The 19255-nt window shown below is 37.7% G+C and overlaps 2 protein-coding genes across 10 annotated transcripts; both read right to left on the bottom strand.

Moving 5' to 3' along the window:
* Positions 1 to 1775: 1775 nt before the first annotated feature.
* Positions 1776 to 19074, bottom strand: LOC108959519 (disease resistance protein RUN1-like). 9 transcript variants are annotated; one of them, XM_039312225.1, is made up of 6 exons: positions 18905 to 19073; positions 15748 to 16226; positions 14576 to 15662; positions 13974 to 14351; positions 13735 to 13886; positions 12326 to 13436 (listed from the first exon to the last, which is right to left on the bottom strand). In XM_039312225.1, exons 2-3 carry the CDS (start codon positions 16221 to 16223, stop codon positions 14741 to 14743), a joined length of 1398 nt encoding a protein of 465 aa, XP_039168159.1. In that variant the 5' UTR covers positions 16224 to 16226; positions 18905 to 19073; the 3' UTR covers positions 12326 to 13436; positions 13735 to 13886; positions 13974 to 14351; positions 14576 to 14740. The 9 variants fall into 9 exon arrangements, with proteins under 9 accessions (XP_039168161.1, XP_039168159.1, XP_039168160.1 ...); XM_039312226.1 differs by having other exon boundaries at positions 12326 to 12906; XM_039312220.1 differs by having other exon boundaries at positions 12326 to 13886; positions 18905 to 19074.
* On the bottom strand, positions 3357 to 3695 carry LOC120293738 (TMV resistance protein N-like). The gene has a single exon (XM_039313464.1). It carries the CDS (start codon positions 3693 to 3695, stop codon positions 3357 to 3359), a length of 339 nt encoding a protein of 112 aa, XP_039169398.1.
* Positions 19075 to 19255: the final 181 nt, after the last annotated feature.

The following is a 19255-nucleotide window of genomic DNA, read 5'->3' as shown; positions in this document are numbered from 1 at the left end:
AGAAAAGGATTGTTTGTAAATTGCAATCAAGTCCGTTTCCTTTTGCCTAGAAGTGGAACTTTCAGATTCTTGAAGCTTGATGGATTAGGGGCTTTTGTAGTTTGTCACAGCTCCCAATATCCCGTGTCTCCAATGATTCTAGACACTCTGGAATCTCAACCAACTCAGTTAGATTAGGCAACTTCACCAGCTGTAATGACTCGAGCACTAACGTTCTCAGGCTCTCCAAACCATCAAGACCCTCAATCTCTATTAGCTTCGAACAATGATGCATTTCCAAACGTGACAATGCTTTCAAATTGGAAATATCATTCGTTGTTTTTATTTTGTGGCATTCCTATAAATGTAAGTATGACAAATTCGTTAGAAGCCTTGGTAGGCATTGCAATTTTAGGCAACTGATTTGGAGTTCCTTCAGCTTAGAAAGGAGAACAAGATTAAAAGATAAGGTGTGGACATGAGGACAATACAATTCCAAGACCTCAAGCATGGATAATCTTCCAATCCCCCAAGAACTTGGATCTACTTCAAGTTTTAAAAGACACAAGAATCTTACCCACAACTTCAAATTTCTCAAATTTAATAGGTTTGAGAATTCCAGCATTGTCTTCATTGAGTATGCATCAATGGTTAGAGTGATCAGACTTTCCGGAAGCTTTGGCATTGCTGGAATTTCACCGAATTCTAACAACAATTTTTCTCAAAATTAGCAGCTTCCCAATATTACTGGGAATTTCTTTCAATTCTGTTGGAAATTCCCCACTTGCCTCTAGCTCTGAGCTTCTCCAACATTCCAATGGCGTTGGATAGTTTTGTTAGGCGGCAACACCATATCTTTAGCACTTTCAATTTCTTCATATATCCAATTGAATATGGTAACTCCTGTATACCAGTGCTCGATAGATCTAACTCAATTAATAAGTTGAAATGGTTACCCACTAATGAGAGCTTCACTGCTGATGCTGAGCAACCAACGAAACTAAATTTATTCAATGATATACATCCGACCAAGCTGAGCATTTTCATATTCTTCATCCTTCTCTATTCATGAATCTTTTGTATAGATGTAGAGTCAAGAAGAAGTTCCATCAACGATTCCAGTGCCCCAATCTCATTAGGTAGCTTCTGAGATTTTTACAGTCCCTCAAGTTTAAGAAGACCAAGTTCTTAAGGTGACCAATGGATGATCAATTTCCGCCAAACACTTAGATCCTTCGAGAATCAGTTGCTCTAACTTCTTATGAGAAGACAAATCCGGATGTTTATGATAATTGCATCCAGTCATAATTAGGACCTTCAAATTCTCAGCCAACTAAAAAGAAAACATATTGCTCTTCAAGCCAAATTAAGATAACTTGCCACAAAATGCATTTATTCTATTTGAAAAATCGTACCTTTATGTAGCTCCATCCACGCCATGTTTCTCGGATTTCACTCCTTGAGAAATCAAGGATAATTGGCTTCCTCATGGAAATATGAGACACTTTAAAAACACTAGGGAAGTTATTCCATGAAAGCCATCTCAATTTTGAAAGGAGAAATCTTGACTCTAGAAGGATAAATGGGCCAAATTCGTCTTGAAAATAATTTTGGTCTTTAAAAAATTTGACCTCCAAATATTTATCATATAGAGCTTACCTAGAAGAAACATATACCTTGATGTGGGTTGAGGGCCTAACTTGAAGTCCATTTGAAGGAACCTTATATTTGAAAGGCTTTCTAAGAATTCTTTCATTAAGGAGTATCTAGATAGTTCAGTCAGCTCAAGACATATAGCTTCAAAGCTTCCAATTCCATGAACACCACCTCCACTCTACCAAAATAAAAACATAAAATGGAAGTTAGAATAAACCATGATTTACCGTGTTGATGTCCTTGAAGGGAAAACAATTAAATCTTCTCCTAACATTCATAATGATGGATAAACCGCGTCAAGAAGTGCTATAGAATAATTAATCAATGCTATAGGAACGAAAACCAAACTTATCTTCAAAGAAGGAATAAAGTTGTACGATTTACCTACATTTTCTCTAAAACTTTGAATGCTTGTGCATGAGTCTACTACCCATTGTTGCTTCTCTAGTTTCTCATCACTTCCTTGTTGTATAAAATTTCTTCCAATATCTCTTAACAAATCATGCATCCATAATCGATTATCTTCTCTAAGGGATTCTGAGGGATAGATGAGGATTGTATTTTTAGCTTTCGAGATGTGAATCGCAATTCTTTTATTATATCCAATGAAAAAACAAGCAACATCAAGAAATATTTTTCTTTGGTTAACCTCTTTTCAACATCCTCTAGAGGAGATTCTTCTAGCTTCTTTAATATGTCATCCCACTTCTCTACTCTTTCTCCAGATAAAAGAGAACGTTACCTCAAAAACTAAAGGAAGACTGTGACAAATATTTATTATTCTTTCAGAGTGAGAGATGTATTGCTCTAAGGGATAATCTCTTCTAAAGGCATGTTTGCTAAAGAGTTTAAGAGAATGATCAAAATCCATGCCAATAAGTTCATACGCCTCATCAACAAGTGTAGTCTTGCATGTCTAATCATTAGGTGTGGGCACTTTGAGAATCCCCCGGTCTCTAGTGGTTATGATGTTCTTGCTTCCCTTGTCAAACCACTCATGCTTTTGGATGAGTGCATCAAGTTGACTTGCTTTGTGGGCGTCATCAAGTAGAAGAAGCACTTTTTTACTGGGTAACCTTTGCTTAGTCACCTTTTTCCCTTCCAAGATATTTTTGATATTAAAACATTGTCCTTTAAGGATGGTCGATACGAGTTGCTTATGCAAGCATGTAATCTCTCTTTCTTGGATGTTTGAATGGAAACAACAATAAGAAAAATCTATAGAAAGTTGACTATACACTGTTTTGGCAAGAGCTGTTTTTCCCATGCCACCAACACCATGGATTCCAATTATTTTTGTTTTCAAGGTTGTGTGCACCTATCATCCTTGTAATTTTATCCACATGATTGTCTACTTTGACAAAGCAATCACATACTTCCAAGTACGCAGTTTTCAACTCAATCAAAACCTTCTTTCACAAATTCACCTTTGCCTCTGATAGTATTGGAGGAAAAAAGTATCAAGACATTAGGTTTAGTTGAGCAAAATAATGCATTTGGGTCAAATAGTCCGTATGTGATATAATTAAATACTTGTTTAGCATTCTATGGAGACCCCATCCCTTTAGTTCTCCAACCTCTTTAAGAGCAGCCTTCTAGTTGTTGATAGTCTCATCATTGAACCGCTTCTTGTTTAAATGAGAAACAATGGCATTGCTGTAATGCTCATTTTGATATTTGACCTCCGACGATAATACCTTGTAGAAAATGTGCATGATCTTTTATCCCCCTATGTTCTTGCTCTCCACCATCTTGACCAAGTCCCTGAGGCACCATGGACTATTAGCATATCCTTTAGAAAAGATTGGTATTGAGATCTTTGAGTGTTGAATTGCTTGGAGAAATTGGCCGCTGATCTCTTCCCCAGTGCAGAGCTCTTCATAGTCCCTATATGCCCGAATTCCAACATCAATCATGCTGACGTAAAGGTAATCAGCAATGTCCGTATGAGTATATGGTCCTCTAAAGCTCAAAAACACTTCATAATCATATTCTGATGACTTCTTCATTTCTTGATTATCAGAAGAGGCATTCCACATATTTTTTTGTTCTCTGGACATGCTCGCCTTATAAGGCTTCATTTATTACAAAAGACATTAAATAGTAGCAACTGCTATCAAAGCAAAGTTCAACCACAAAGGTTCATGCAAATTCTTCGTGCAACAACAATTTGAGATGCCACCTGAAAATAATGACCACGTGCAAGTTGATGAAGCTAGCTTCTACTAGAAGCAAAAGTGAAGATAAGTTTGAAGTCATTGTAACAACATATTGTGAGGCTAATATCTATCAAAAACTTGATGCTAAAATAAAATAAATAAAGCACCTATCAAGGAAATAGTATTTTGAGTCTTTTGCTCAAGTCAAGAAATTTTTCCATGTCCAGCTAAGCCCAGCTCCAATAATGCAGTATCTTCATGTTGAACTAACAATGGTGCTGGTAATTAATACGTAAACGACGCTTATTGATAGAAAATACTAGAGCATGAATAATTTACTTAATGCAATCACTACCCAACGGTTAAACAGAATCTGATGTTGCTGCCAAAAAGCGGAAAGTAAACATATCAAATGTCGAACACAGAGAGAGTTAACTATCTCCTTCTCAAATTGTGCATAGAATAGTTACCAAATATTCTGACCATACAGAAAAATAAGTTGAATCAGCTTCCAAATAAAAAGTAACAATAAACATCAAAGAAACGAAAACTAAAGGGCAACTTGAATGGCCCGACTTATTTTGAGAAAATTAAACATGTAGAGGAGGAGATGGAGTTCCTACTTTCACTCATCCAATTCAAAACAGAACACTGACTATAGAATGCACTTTGAGCTTACGTGGGTTTCTAGTAGGGAATAGAGCGTGGCAACTGAGCACGATCGTCGTCCTCCTACACAGAGCGTACGAAGTGCCTTGAGTTATAGTTGAAGCAGGGCTCACCTGGACATAGAAAAATGTCCTGATTTAAGCAAAAGACCCATAGCACTATTCCCTCGAATACGTGTTATTTTTTTATTTTTTTGTCCTATATGATCAAGTGACTCACTGTTGAAAATTAGCCTGTTCACAAACACATTCTCTTTAAATGGTCAATTTTTAGACCCTGTAGCAGCGAAAGTTAGATTCGTCTAGAATCTGTGGATAGGAAACTGAAAAGAATGCTCAATTATCAGTTGCGGTTCATGAATCACTTTCTCTGTGTTTTTGCCTTGACAGATCCATCATAACCAAAATGTAGAGATCTGCTTTGTGCAAATATAACGAAACCCAATACACAAATGCACCTGCTCAGAGTTCCATCACTTTCGATTCAGCCACTAATCCGATTTTCGTTTTTTCACTTTCCAGTGATCAGAAACTGAAGGAGAATCGAAAGAAAAAGAACAAAAAATTTATTAGAAAAAAAAACACACACACACACACAGAGCAGGAAGAAGATTGGGAGAGAAAGGGCGACGGACCTCGAGGTTGGAGCAAGAGCTGCAGAAAGAAGGAAGATGAGTTCGAGACCAAATGCGAGAGGGAGAGAGTCAAGGATGGAGGCGGACAAAGTAGGAGGAGAGTTTGTAAGGTTTTGCTGGCTTCTCGTCGGTTTTAGGATGGATATTTTAGCAATTTTATTATTCTTTAATAGTGATAATACCTTTAAAAATCCTACATCTATTGTTCGCGTCAAATCCCAACCTGCTAATGAAGGTCGATTTTCCATCAAAGATACCGATTTTGAATTTTTTTGTGATACAAAATTAATTTGGGTCATAAGGTGCAGATTTGGGTAATTCAATTTGGTGTAAATGTGCTAGGTAAGACTTTAGGATTCTTAGAGCGCGTTTGGTAACATTTATGTTTAAAAATTGTTCGAAAACGAAATAGAAAAAGTGTTTTGTTCCTAGGGAACAATTTTGAACAAAAACACGTGTTTGGTAAACTTGTTCTGGGAATAAAAAAAATGAAAAAAACACGTTTGGTAAATTTGTATAATTTTTTTATTTATTTTATTTTTTAATATTTTTTTATTTTTTCTATTTTCTTTCTTATTTTCTTATTTATTTTTTTCTTTTTCTTTTTCTTCTTTTAGTCGGTCGCCGGCCTCGACCATGGCCGGCGACCAGCCGACGAGGGAGGGCGGCCTCACCCAACCCGGCGAGGCTCGGCCTCGCCCGGCCACCGCCAAGCGACACCGACTGGCGGTGGCCCGACGAGGCTAAGCCTCGCCGGCCGTTGGGCGGAACTCGGCCTCGCTGAATCTGGCGAGGCCAAGCTCGCTCGGCAGCCGGCGAGGCTCTGCGTCGTCGGGGACACTTGCCAAGTGCCGGTGGCTAAGCCTCGCCGGCCGGGTGAGCTCGAGCTTGCCTAGCCAAGGCAAGGTCGAGCCTCGCCAGGTCGCGACGCTCGGCCTCGCCGGGGCCGGCAATGCTCGGCGAGGTCGCCAGCCCTCGACGGCCGGTTGCCCGGCCATGGCGAGGCCGGCGACCAGCCAAAGAAAAAAAGAAATAAAAAGAGAAAAAATGTTTTTAAAATGTGTTACAGAAACAAGAAACAACTTTTTTTTGTTGCTTATTTCTGTTCCAGATGTGTTTCAAGGAACAAAAAAATAATTTTGGAACAAAACGCAAACAAATGCGTTTCTGTTCGTTTTGTTCCCAGGAACAAAATAACAAAAAGTTGTTTAAAAACAGAAAAAAGAAACGAAAACAAACGCAGCCTTAATGTCATTTAAATGATTTTCTTTGATCAAAACTCGGCAAATTCTTTTTGTAATTCTATATCATCATGAAAAAACGATAACGACCTGGATTGTTTTTTCAGTTCTGGTCTATGCGCATGGAGTCACAAAATATATAAATCCTTTATGTCCAAGTCAGGTTGGTTATTAGACTATTAGTGGAGACTCAAATCGAACAAGTCTATTAACACTCCTAATGGCTGCCATTTTATTACTTTGTAGGAAAATGGTCGGATTTTGGTCGAAGCATATCAATTGCCAAAAAGGTTAAGAAAAGATTGTAGCGCATTGATGAGTGAAATCAAATATTCCTTTCATGCTAATTGCAAAATGTTGCCAATTTTCAATAATCATCAAAGAAGGTTTTTTTTTTAATTGAAAATCATCACAGAAGCTTACCCATATGTTTATTTCGATCGAGAATGTGTCCGGTTCATAAAGAAGTCAAGATTTGGAAACCATTTTTCGAAAAATGATTACTTGTTTTCTTTTTTAAAAAATGATTGAATAAAAAAGTTTCATCATCCATGAAAATAGTAAGAAATAAATTATTATCGGTATTGAGATTATTTTTCTTTGAGTAATTGTCGCGACCAATTTTTTTCGGGTGTGAACCACCTAGGTTTTAGCTAATGGATTGTTAAGCCTAAACTTAACTTGGGCTCTCCCAAGCCCATACCAATTTGCGACTTAGGTTTGAATTTTTAACATGCAAATTGATTTTATTTAGGAGTCGCCACTAATCAGTTTATGGTAGGTCGATTAGACACCTAAGTAAAATAATGAGAGAATTACTTTACTCCTACGAACCAGAGACTAAGGGTACGGGGACTTGATTACATTAGATTTTTCTAATGCCCTTTCGGTACCATTCTTTTTATTTTCAAAAAAATGTTTGGCAATTGAATTGATTTTAATTTAACTTCCTAACATGTGAGGTGATCATACATGTGCGCATACCACCAATTTAACACTCAAGAAAGCAATTAAATATTGCAAAACATACCTAGGAGCAAAAGCATCGCATTGTTAAATCAGAATTCACATCAGTGACCCTAGATATGATTTCTAATTAACACGCAATTTCAATTTTTGTTTTCACTTTATTTAATGAAAATCATGACTTATGCAATGCATGTTAATAATCTAATATGACATGGCAGCATGACCTAAACTATATGACATGAAGAAATGCAATAATTAAATGCAATCTAAATGGCCTAATTCTAATGACATGCAATGCGATGCAATGACATACAAAATTATTTAAACTAAGATGACATGCCGCATATAATTTAGCACGAGAGTTATATATCATGCAACATTTATTAAATGATTTAGTCTAATGACGATTAAGTTCTAATTAGAAATGAACCTAACAATAATCACTAAAATGACATGCATTTCATGGACTTAATTCCATATGACGTGGACATTTTTATTTTCTTAACAAAACATGCAATTTATCTAGGAGAGATTATCTACCTATAATTGATAAACATGCAATCCTAACATGCAATGACGTGCAAAGAATGCCCTAATTCAACATGATATATGGATGATGATTTTTTAGTTTTTATATTAATTTCGAAATCAAAATTTCATATGCAATTCAAATAATGATAAAACTAACAACCTAAATGAATGCATTTTTTGTTGTTGTTTTTCTTATATTTTTTTAGATTTTTTTTTAGTGATTCTCTAAATCAACTAAACAATAAATCTAAACAATCAAGATATGCAATCATATAAAGGATCAAAATAATCGAAAAAATAACTGTTGTCTCACGGGTTAAATTAATGATTATCCTAACCCTAATTATCACGACAAAGGGTTCAAAATAACTAAAAATCTGATCCGAATTCTTACGGATCAAATTAATAATTATATTGATTTAGTACTTAAAAAACTATCAACAAACCCCAAAAATTAATGTAATTAAAAAAATAACCCGACATCTTACGGGTCAAATTAATAATTACAATAAGTTTAGGGATAACTTATGCGGATAATGCCTACAAGATTCATAAAGTGAACATTGGGATCCAATTAAGTAAATAACTAAAGAATATAAACAAAATAAAGAAATAAATGAACAACCTAATAGATTTTGCTTTTTCTGTTGTTTTTCCTTTTCTTCTGAGCAAGGCAGCACGTGGTGGCCGGTCCGGTGAGAAGTCGCCGGCGAGGCAAGGCAGGTGGGTTGGGCGGCAGAAACACGTCGAGGCAGAAGCAGCTTCGCGGGTTGCTGCAAGGGCGTCGGCTCAGCGTCCGGTGGGGCTTCGAGCGAGGCGGTCGCGAGTGAGGTTGATCGGCGATGGTGCAGGCGCGGCGAGAGGAGGCGCGGCGGTGCGGATCCGGCAGGCTTAGGCGTTGGGCACTGCAGGTGGAGCTTCGGATTGAAGTCGGGTTAGAGCAGAGGGCACAGAGCGGCTTCACGGGGGCAACGCCTCTCGATTGCGGATTGCAGGTCGTCAAGTGGAGCGATGAGGGTGGCGACAGATGCGGCACAGCGTCAGGCAAACAAGGACAGGGGCAACAGAGACAAGCGGCGCGGCGGAGAGGCAGGCGCGGGTGAGTGGGGCTCCGGCGCAGTGGCGCGGGTCGTCGAGGCTTGCAGACGGAGACCGGCGGCCACGTCGGCGCGGGGAAGGAGGCTCGGCTGCGGCACGGCTCGGGGCCTACTCGCGGAGGGTGGAGCGTCGAGCTTCGGGTCGCCGGGGCAGGGGCAAGGCTCGGCGCGGCACGGTGGCGGAAGCCTCGCGGATGGAAGTTGCAGAGGAGGGGCAGCGATTTGGGGAAGATGATGAACAGTAGGGGTCAAATCACCCCTTTGCTTTTCTCTCTCTCTCTCTCACGTCACTCTCCCTTTTCCTTAGCTTTTCTGCAGAACCTTTTTGCTTTTTTTCTTTTCTTTCCTTTTAACCTCCACGGATGGCTTCTCTCCCCTTTCACTTTTTCTGAATTTTTTAACAGAAGCTCCCCCCCGGACGAAGAGAAGGCCACCCCTATTTATAGAGTGGAAACTTAGTCTGCTCAACCTACGAAGATTTGCATAACAACTCAATCGCTGAAAATCATCTTTTCGAGATTATCGCGTATCTTCACTCATTCAAAATGAAATCATATTAAAATCTTCCAAGTGACTCATTCGACCATTGAAGATTTTATATGCCGACTCAAGCAATTGAAGATAAACTGGAATTTTTGTGAAGATTTTCCAAATAATTCACTTTAGATAAAACTCCATTATCCAATTCTAAAATCTTTCGAGATATCCATCCGCAACAAAATATTTTAGAATATTCCTTATCCTCCTTAATATTCCCAACTTTAAGATTACGGTGCGATTTTAAATTTCCAAAAATCATCATAATATCGCATCAAATCTTAAATTTTCACAAGATAATCAATTAAACAACAACGACGGGCTTTTCATGAGCCTAGCCCGGCCTATTAATTTAAAATTCAAAACCACCGATTCAACCCATCCACCACCGGTCCAGGTAAATGCAAATAAAAAATAAATGCACCTACAACTAAATGCTATGCAATTAATTAATTATTGATTAAACCCTAATTTTAATGCGATAAATGACTAAACGGACCGTCAAAATCTAGGTGTCAACAGTAATTATTTTAAATTAATGACCAATTATTTTTCGAAAGTGTTTTTCAAATCATGAATTTTTCATGATTCAAATGCCCACTAAATAAGAGATTGGCCACATGGATTCCCCATGAAAACACGTTTTTTTCCTCTAGCACCTAAACTTCAAGATTTTGAATTCTTGACCAATATATCCCCAAAGAAGAGACGTCACTAATCCGATTTCTTCTCTACCGCCACTAGACTTTGAGGAGAGAATATTGGGTAGATCTCGAAAGCACATGGAAAGTACACAACATATGACTACATTAAAAATCGGAAAAATATTTCTATTTTTTTTTTTTTTTTTGTTTTCCACATTCCTACTATTATGTTTCACTATCACCTGCTCTTTACTCTCTCTCTCTTCTCACTTTCTTTTATTCCACTTCCTCACCTTGACATTCCTAAATGTAAACTCCAAAAGGAAAATTCGTTAAAACGACGTAGCTAGTCACATCATGGTAGTAGCCGTTGCAATTTCGCGGTTGTAGCCGGCACGATCGGTCACCACCGTTTGCTGGTCTCCTAGGTGGCAAAATAGAGCATGCCCATGTCTCGATTGCAATCATCGCCCCTCTTGTGTTGCCTTCCTAACCGTCAAGATTCGTTGTTTGCAACCATTTTCCATCGCTATTTGTTGTTTGCTATCACAACAATCACAATTGCAGGGCGAAACGCTTTTGGTGGGTTCCAAAACCGACACCATTTGCATTGGTTATTGCTATGACTATCCAAGGTTGTCTACTATCCATGATCTGCAAGAATTATTTATTTTTTGAAAAAATGCTTATGCAACTATTCTTTGGATGTATTTGATAACTATTCTATTTCCGGAAACAATTTTCGTTCATAAATTATTCTTTTTTATCCAATTCCAAAAAAACAATTTCGAGCATTTGGAGACATTTGGTAACTTGTCCAAAATTTTTATTCCCAACTTAGAAATGCGTTTGGTAGAACTATTAAATTTTTTTGTTTCTTTTGGTTTTTTAATACTTTTATTTTTTTTCTTTTTTCATTTTATTTTCTCTTCTTCTTCCTTCTTCTTTGGGCTGGTCGCCGACCACGGCGATGGCCAATGATTGGCTATGCAAGGTCCGGTGAGTTTGTCGGAGGCTCGCCTCGCCATTAGTAAGGCTTGGCCTCGTCTAGATTTGTGAGGCTGAGGCTCACGGTGGCCAGGCGATCCTTTAGTGAGCTCATCGAACCTCGCCCTAACCTAGCAAGCCTTCGACAAACTTGTCGAACCTCGCCCAACTGGTCATCGGCAATGACGGCAATGGCCAGTAGTGATCAATGACTGGCTAGGAGTAAGAAGAGAGAAGAAGAGAGAAGGAGAAAAGAAGAAAAAAAAAAAAAAAAGAAAAAAAAAATTGGGCTTGATTACGAAATTGTTTTCTAGGATAAATAAACGATTTTTTTTTTTTTTTTTACTTCTTGATTTTGTTTTAAATTTATTTCCGGAAACAAATTTGTTCTCAAGAATAAAAAAAATTACCAAACAGATTTATTGTTCCTTTTTGTTCTTGTGAGCAACAAAAATAGAATCGGTCACTAATGTGGAAGTTAACAAATAGACCCTCAATCTATTACGAGAATAATAGCACGTTTTGGGCACAAAAAATAAATAGCCTATAATCAGAAATGGTGGTGGGGCCTACTCATTTAAGAATGTGTACCTCACAACATAGATGCTATTATTTTAACAATAGCCAAAAAAGACCCAATAAATAAATTTATTTTTTAATGAATTTTGGGCAAAAGTTGTGGCAACCAATCAGGCCTGAATTTTGACATCGTGTGTAGGATGTGGGGCAAAGTCGGACCCTGTGTTTTCGATTCTAGATGGACTTTCTTTGGTAATTGACTCGTCTAGGAGATATAACATGCCAGTATAGAACAAGTTAATATCCCAAACAACATTTTCTTTTTTTATGGAAGTAAAAAGTATAGAATTTAATTAGTCGATTAAACAAAAGTAAATTGAAGAACCAGGTTATCCGCTAGGCAATAGCTTTAAATAATGAAAAGAATGATGATAAATGCTTAGTTTTAAGTAATCACTTACCACCAAAAAAAAAAAAAAAAAGAGGCTACAATAGCCTATTTAAATAAGCTATTATATCAAGCTTTAGTGATCAAATCTTTTTTTTTTCCGTAAAAGAAAATCGTAACCCGATAATCATTTAATTCTTTGACTTTAGCAAGCGTACTTGAAGAATAGGAAATAGGGACACAATCAAATGTCGGCAAGTCGAATCGGTGAAAGACAAAATAAATCAAATTTGAATAAGATTGGATTGCCAGATAAGAAAAACCAAACAGAAGTTATCTTATTTGTCAAAAGATTACTAGTCCTTATGAGCAAAGAAGGAAGCAGAGTTCCGGCCCAATACCTTCTTATAGTCTTCCGAAAAGACGATATTTTATCCATATCGATTTATATCAGCAGAAGATTCTCGTTCATTTTGCTACGAAGCATGACTGATTTATTTTCTAGTAACCAAATTCACATCATAAAGTCGGAGAGACGGCACTTATCAAGGGCCTTAATACATACGCGATGCAAAATAGTGAAAAGAAAACGTCAATGATACAAAGGCCTACAGCGTGAGCAAAGTGTAATCGGATCATACTCCTTTTGTTGAAGTTTAATATGTAGATGTTTGGAGCCTGATGAAGCAAGCAGCATGTTCAAATCGAGGTTATCAACGAACTCCACTGAGTCTAGACTACACCAAAACTTAAAAAGCTCAGGACAATCCTTTAGATGAATCTCCTCGAGCTCCTTCAAGTTAGTTAGATGAGGCAACTTCGTCAATGATGGAAGTCTCTCGAGCTCTAATTCTCTCAAGCTCTGCAAACCTTCAAGGCCTCGAATCTCCGTTAGCCTGTGACAATCCCGAACTAACAACTTCTGTAATGATTTCAAATACGAGAGATCATTTGTAGTTTTCCACTTGTTACTCTCCCTTATCCATAAATATGACAGATTTGTCGGAAGCCTAGGTAGGCATCGCAAATTCTTGCAGTGGATCATGAGTGTCTTCAGCTGAGAAAGAAAACTGATATCGGGCGATAGGGTGGTTATACTTGGAGAACACACATTCAATATTCTCAAGTTTAATAGGTTCGAGAGTGGCAACATCTTTGTTGAAGTCGAAAAAAAACGTAGATCTATCAAACTTTCTGGAAACTGTAGTGCCGCTGAAATTCCACAGATATTCACCACACATCTTTTCAAAAATCGTAGCTTCCCAATATTAAAGGGAATCTCTCCTCTCAGTTTTCCAAATGCCCCTACCTCTAACTCTTCGAGCTTCTCCAACATTCCAATGGCACTGGGTAGTTTTTTTATGGAGCTGTTACGCATCTTTAATACTCTTAAATTCTTCATGTTTCCAATTGAATCGGGCAACTCCTGAATTGCTGAACGCGTTAGATCCAACTTAGCTAGTGAATTGAAGTTTTCAATTGACTTAGGTAGTCGAGTGCAAAGGCTATCCACTCCCACTATTGCACAACCAACGAAATTGAACTTTTTTAGTGATTTACATTCAACCAAGCTGAGAATTTTCAGTTTCTTCGCCTTTCTCCATTCAGGGATCTCTTCTATAGATGTAGAGTCCAAAAGAAGTTGCTCTAAAGATTCTAGCTCCCCCATCTCATTAGGTAGCATATGGAGATGATAACAATCCTTCAAGTTTAAGATGACTAACCTCTTAAGGTGACTAATGGATGGATGGATTCGAACCAAACTCCTGCATCCTTTGAGAATCAGCTGTACTAAATTCACATTAGAAGACAAGTCTGGAGTTTCACGCAATTCTTGGCATCCGGTTAGATTTAGGACCTTCAAATTCCTGGCATGCTGAAAAGAAGACAACCTATTTCTCTTCAGGTAAAATTAAGATAACATACAACAAAACACACATTGATTTTATCCGAAAAATGATACCTTTATGAGACTCCATCCATTCCATTCTTCTGTGATGTTACTCCTTAATAAATCAAGGATTACTAGCTTCCTCAAGGAGAAAGTGGTCAGCTCATAATCCATAGGAAGAGAATTCCATGAAAGCCATCTCAATTCTGAAAGGATACATCGGTTTGAATTCTGGTAATATTGGAAAGGATCAGCTTGAGTAAGGATGGACATCGAGTCTCTATTGAAGTCTTTACTATCCACTTGAGATATGGACTTTTTGTCTACTCGAAGGAACCTTAGATTTGAAAGGCTAGCTAAGAATTCTTTGATGAAGGGATATCGAGATTGTTCATCGAACTCAAGACATATTGCTTTAATGCTTTCATTTCTATGAAAACCACCTCCATTCTACCAAAACAAAAATAGAAAACATAAGTTAGAAAAAAACCATGATGTACAGCAGTGATATCCTTCAAGGGAAAACAATTAAATCTTCTCTTAATGTCGAAAACGATTGATAAACCACATTTGTAAGTACACTGGAATAATAAATTGATTCTTTAGAAACGAAAACCAAAACAAATATATTGGTGACCAATCTTCTTTTAAAGGAATGAAGCTGTACGATTTACCTGCATTTTCTCTAAAACATCCAATGCTTGCTCATGAGTCCACACCCATTGTTGGTTCTCTGGTTTCATACCACTTCCTTCTTCTATAAAAGTTCTTCCAATATCTCTTAAGCAATCATGCATCCACAATTGGTTATCATCTCTAATCTTTATCAAAGATCTTTGCTAGAGGATTCCAAGAGATTCATGAGGAAGAAACTTACAACTTTCCCACAAGTGAATAACAATTCTTTTATCATACCCAATGAAAAAACAAGCAACATCGAGAAATATTTTTCTTTGGTTTTCATTTAAGGCCTCAATGCTAATCATTAACTTCTTTCTAACATTCTGTTGAGGAGATTCTTCTAGCTCCTTTAATGTGGCATCCCACTCCTCTTCGCTTTTTCCAGATAAAAGAGAACCTATTACCTCAAGAGCTAAAGGAAGACCGTAACACATATTTATTGCCCTTTCAGAGTGACAAATGTATTGCTCTAGGGGATAATCTCTTCTAAATGCATGCTTGCTAAAAAGTTTGAGAGAATGATCAAAATCCATGCCAGTAAGTTCATAAGTCTCATCAACATTGAGAATTCCTCGATCTCTAGTTGTAATGATAATCTTGCTTCCCTTGCCAAACCACTCATGCTTTTGCACAAGCGCTTCAAGTTGACTTGCATCATCAGCATCATCAAGTAGAAGAAGCACTTTTTTAGAGCGTAACCTTTCTTTTATCTCCTTTTTCCCTTCCATGACATTGTTGATATCAAGCCATTTCTTTTTAAGGATGTCTGATAAGAGCTGATTCTGCAAGCGTGTAATCTTTGTTTTTCGAATGTCACAAAGGAAGCAATAATCAACAAAATCATTAGAAAGTTGATTGTACACTATTTTGGCAAGAGTTGTCTTTCCCACGCCACCCATACCATGGATTCCAACAATCTTTGTTTCATGGCTGTGTGCACCTATCATGCTCATGATTTTACCCACGTGATTGTCTACTTCGACAAAGCAATCAGATACTTCCAAGTAAGCAGTTTTCAACTCAGTCAAAACATCATTGACAACTTCTTTCACAAATTCACCTTTGCCTTTGATAGTATTGCTGGAAATAGCATCAAGACTTGAGATTTAGCTGAGCAAAATAATGCATCTGGAACAAACAGTTCGTATGTGATATAATAAAATACCTGTTTAGCATGCTATGGAGATCCCATCCCTTTAGTTCTCCAACCTTTTTAAGAGCAGCCTTCCAGTTGTTGATAGTCTCATCATCAAACCGCTTCTTGTTTAAATGAGAAACAATGGCATTGCCGTAGTGCTCATTCTGGTATTTGACCTCAGATGGTGCAACATTGTAGAAAATAGGCATGATCTTTTGTCCCCTTGTGTTCTTGCTCTCCACCATCTCAACCAACTCTCTAAGGCACCATGGACTATCAGCATATCCTGTAGAAAAGATTGGTATTGAGATCTTTGACTGCCGAATTGCTTGGAAAAGCTGGTCGCCTAGCTCTTCCCCGGTACGGAGCTCTTCATCATCCCTATATGCCCGAATTCCAGCATCAACCATGCTGACGTAAAGGTAATCAGCAATGTCTGTACGAGTATCTGGTCCTCTAAAGCTCAAAAACACTTCGTAATCACATCCTGATGACTCCTCCATTTCCTGATTATCAAAAGAGGCATTCCACATATTTATTTGTTCTCTATACACGCTCGCCTTATAAGGCTCCATTTGTTACATAAGACATAAAATAGTAAGAACTGCTGTCAAAGCAGAGTTCAACCACAAAGGGTCGTGCAAATTCTCAATGCAAAAAAGAAGGCTAGCTTCTACTAGAAGCAAATGTGGAAATTAGTTTGAAGTCATTGTAAAAAGATATCGTGAGGCTAATATCTATCAAAAGCTTGATGCTAAAATAAAATAATTGAAGCACCTATCAAGGAAATAGAATTTTGGGTCTTTTGCTCAAGTCAAGAAATTTTTCCATGTTCAGCTTAGCCCAGCTCCAATAATGCAGCATCTCCATGTTGAACTAACAATGATGCTGGTAATCGGTACATAAAACTTATTGATAGAAATTATTTGGAACATGAGTAGTTTACTTTTAATGCAATCGCTTGGAGACAGTTACCTAACAATTAATTCTATGAACTGATCCAATCATAACATAATATCGAGATAATTCCTCTTGTAAGTGGAAGTAGAAGAAAACACTATAATTAGTTTCAAATAGTTTTTAACTTTCGCTTCTCTCTCATTTCATGAATTTGTATTAAAGATAACTAATTACATTGCTCAACGCCCGTACAATGCATAATAGCAATATTCTTAAATTAAAAACATTATGTTAACTGTCTTAATTTACCAACATGTTCATGGGTTGAAATTATTCTCAGTTTTTAATGTAGGGTTGGTAAAAAGCCAATCAGAGGCCTAAGCTAATTTCGTTGCCAACCCCGCCAATTATGTTACTCATAAAATTGGACGGCTATTATTTTTAAACCAGACATGCTTTTTATGTGTTAGTTCAACATGGAGAATGCTGCTTTTAGCAGGTACAAGGAACAATCGTTTGTCCTCTCCCCTTCACGAAGTACCTTGAGTTGAAGTTGAAGCAGGGCTTGGCTGGACATTGAAAAATGTCTTTACCTGAGCAAAAGACCCATAATACTATTCCCTCGAATAGGTGCTATTTTTTTTTTTTTAATTCTATCCAATTGAAGTGACCCACTGATGGAAATTAGCCTGTTCACAAACACATTCTCTTTCATGGCCAAGCTTTAGACCCTGTAGTAGGGAAAGATCAATCTAAAATCTATAAGAAGGGAACTGAAAAGAATGCTCAATTATAAGTTATGGTTCACAAACCGCTTTTCCTATATTTTTGCTTTGGCAGATCTATGTGGAAATCTCATGAGAGATAATGAGGGTCAGTCATATCTATGTAGAGTTCTCAATTCCTGGTTAATGTTTAGATCAATTGTCTTTCGCATAGAGATGCTTATCTGTCATGCAAAAATACTCTTTCGCGGCTGTCCTAGTCTTTCGAGCTTGTTGTTCCAGCATTCCCTACTCGTGCGGCCTTAGAAATTACAATCATGAGTCAGCTTTTACTCACATTGGCACAAGAAGTCTAGAGAAGGAAAATATCATTCAAAGAAGGATTCCACCTCTTCAATCTATCTTGAGTTGGCAGCTTATTCAGAATACAAAATTGTGTTTAGGTATGTTCGAAGTGAACCGGATCAGCGTATGCCTGGGCACTTCAGCAGATGAATATCAAACTTTAACCTACATATCAATAAAAAAATTTCCCAGTAGGAGAAGGCATCCAAACCATATTATGATACTGCTAAACATTTTGCTGCATTCCACATAATGCGGACTGAATACGAAGTAGGTTCTCATACCTAGCAGTAGGCCACTTATGTCACGTACTTTATGTCACGTACTTTTGCAGTACGAAGACTATCTGGATAAAATATATTACGAATATATTACGTAATTCACTATTTGACCAAAAAAAAAAAAAGACAAGAATATATAGCATGTTCTTCTCATTAGATGTGGCAGATAAGAGCTATAACATCATTTTAACTCCAGTGAAATATTTTCAAAACAGAACATGTCCACCTGAAGCAGAGGATTTAAGAGTGTTTAACAAAGTATGACAATGGTCTGACCATGACCATTCATGCCCTATTTCTTGCAAGAAATGAGGTGAAAATCACTCAATTCACTAGCGATTTATTCGACTTTGGATAAGAAAAGGAACAGATCAACGTAAGCACAAAATTTTGTATCCAACTGAGAGAGCAGGAATGTAACCAGTCTGATATAAATAATATTCATATTACTTATCTAGCAAGGAAGAGAAAACCAATCTGGAATAAAAAGGAAGGGTCATTCTGAAATCATCAAGAATACAAGTAAAAATGTTCATCATGATTATCCAGTGCAAATCAAGGGATAAAGGACAAGAAAAATGAGCAAAGGAGCAAAGAAGCTCATTGCAGACTCGTTCTCACCTCTCTCAACCCAAAGAAAACGAACTCCTAAATACCAACTCAGTAGTATAAGTAGTATGACCTTAGTCAACAATCTGAAGGACTAAATCCTCAGTAGCAAAGGAGCTCAGGGGTTGCGGACCAACCATAGAATCCCATTGCAACATTTGAGAACCACGGATCAACTATCACAAGATAGATTAGCCAGAGAATGACATATCTAGTTGGAGAGAGAGTACGAACACCACATGGATGCAGGGTAGGGCTAATAAGAGCTGTGTGAAATCGGAAGAATCAAATGAATAGAAGATGAGAGAAAGTATGATCATTCACCTCAGCGAATCCAGGTAGAGATCAGCCAAGAAGCTTCGACTCAGTCGCCTCGACGTGGATCAAAGGCTGCAGACTACACGAAGATCGTTCCTTTGCCGCTATGATGAGTGAACAAGAGAGCTAAGGAGCTAAGGAGAAGGAGATGATGGGATTTCGCAAAAAGTCAACCAAAGTTTTTTCATGTCAACCGGAACACGGCACCTCTCTCTCTCTCTCTCTCTCATGAATTGTCAATTGTTTTTGTCACTCTTGGGGGTGTAGTGGGATATCGCCTAGGTTGTACCGACACGCGACACGGACACGCAACACGACACGACACTTCATTTTTCAAAAGTAGAAAATTTCGATACG

The sequence above is a fragment of the Eucalyptus grandis genome, chromosome 5 (genome assembly GCF_016545825.1).
Source record: "Eucalyptus grandis isolate ANBG69807.140 chromosome 5, ASM1654582v1, whole genome shotgun sequence".
Taxonomy (NCBI): Eukaryota; Viridiplantae; Streptophyta; class Magnoliopsida; order Myrtales; family Myrtaceae; genus Eucalyptus; species Eucalyptus grandis.
The sequence above is the reverse complement of the archived record's forward strand: the minus strand, read 5'-3'. Positions and strand labels throughout refer to the sequence as shown.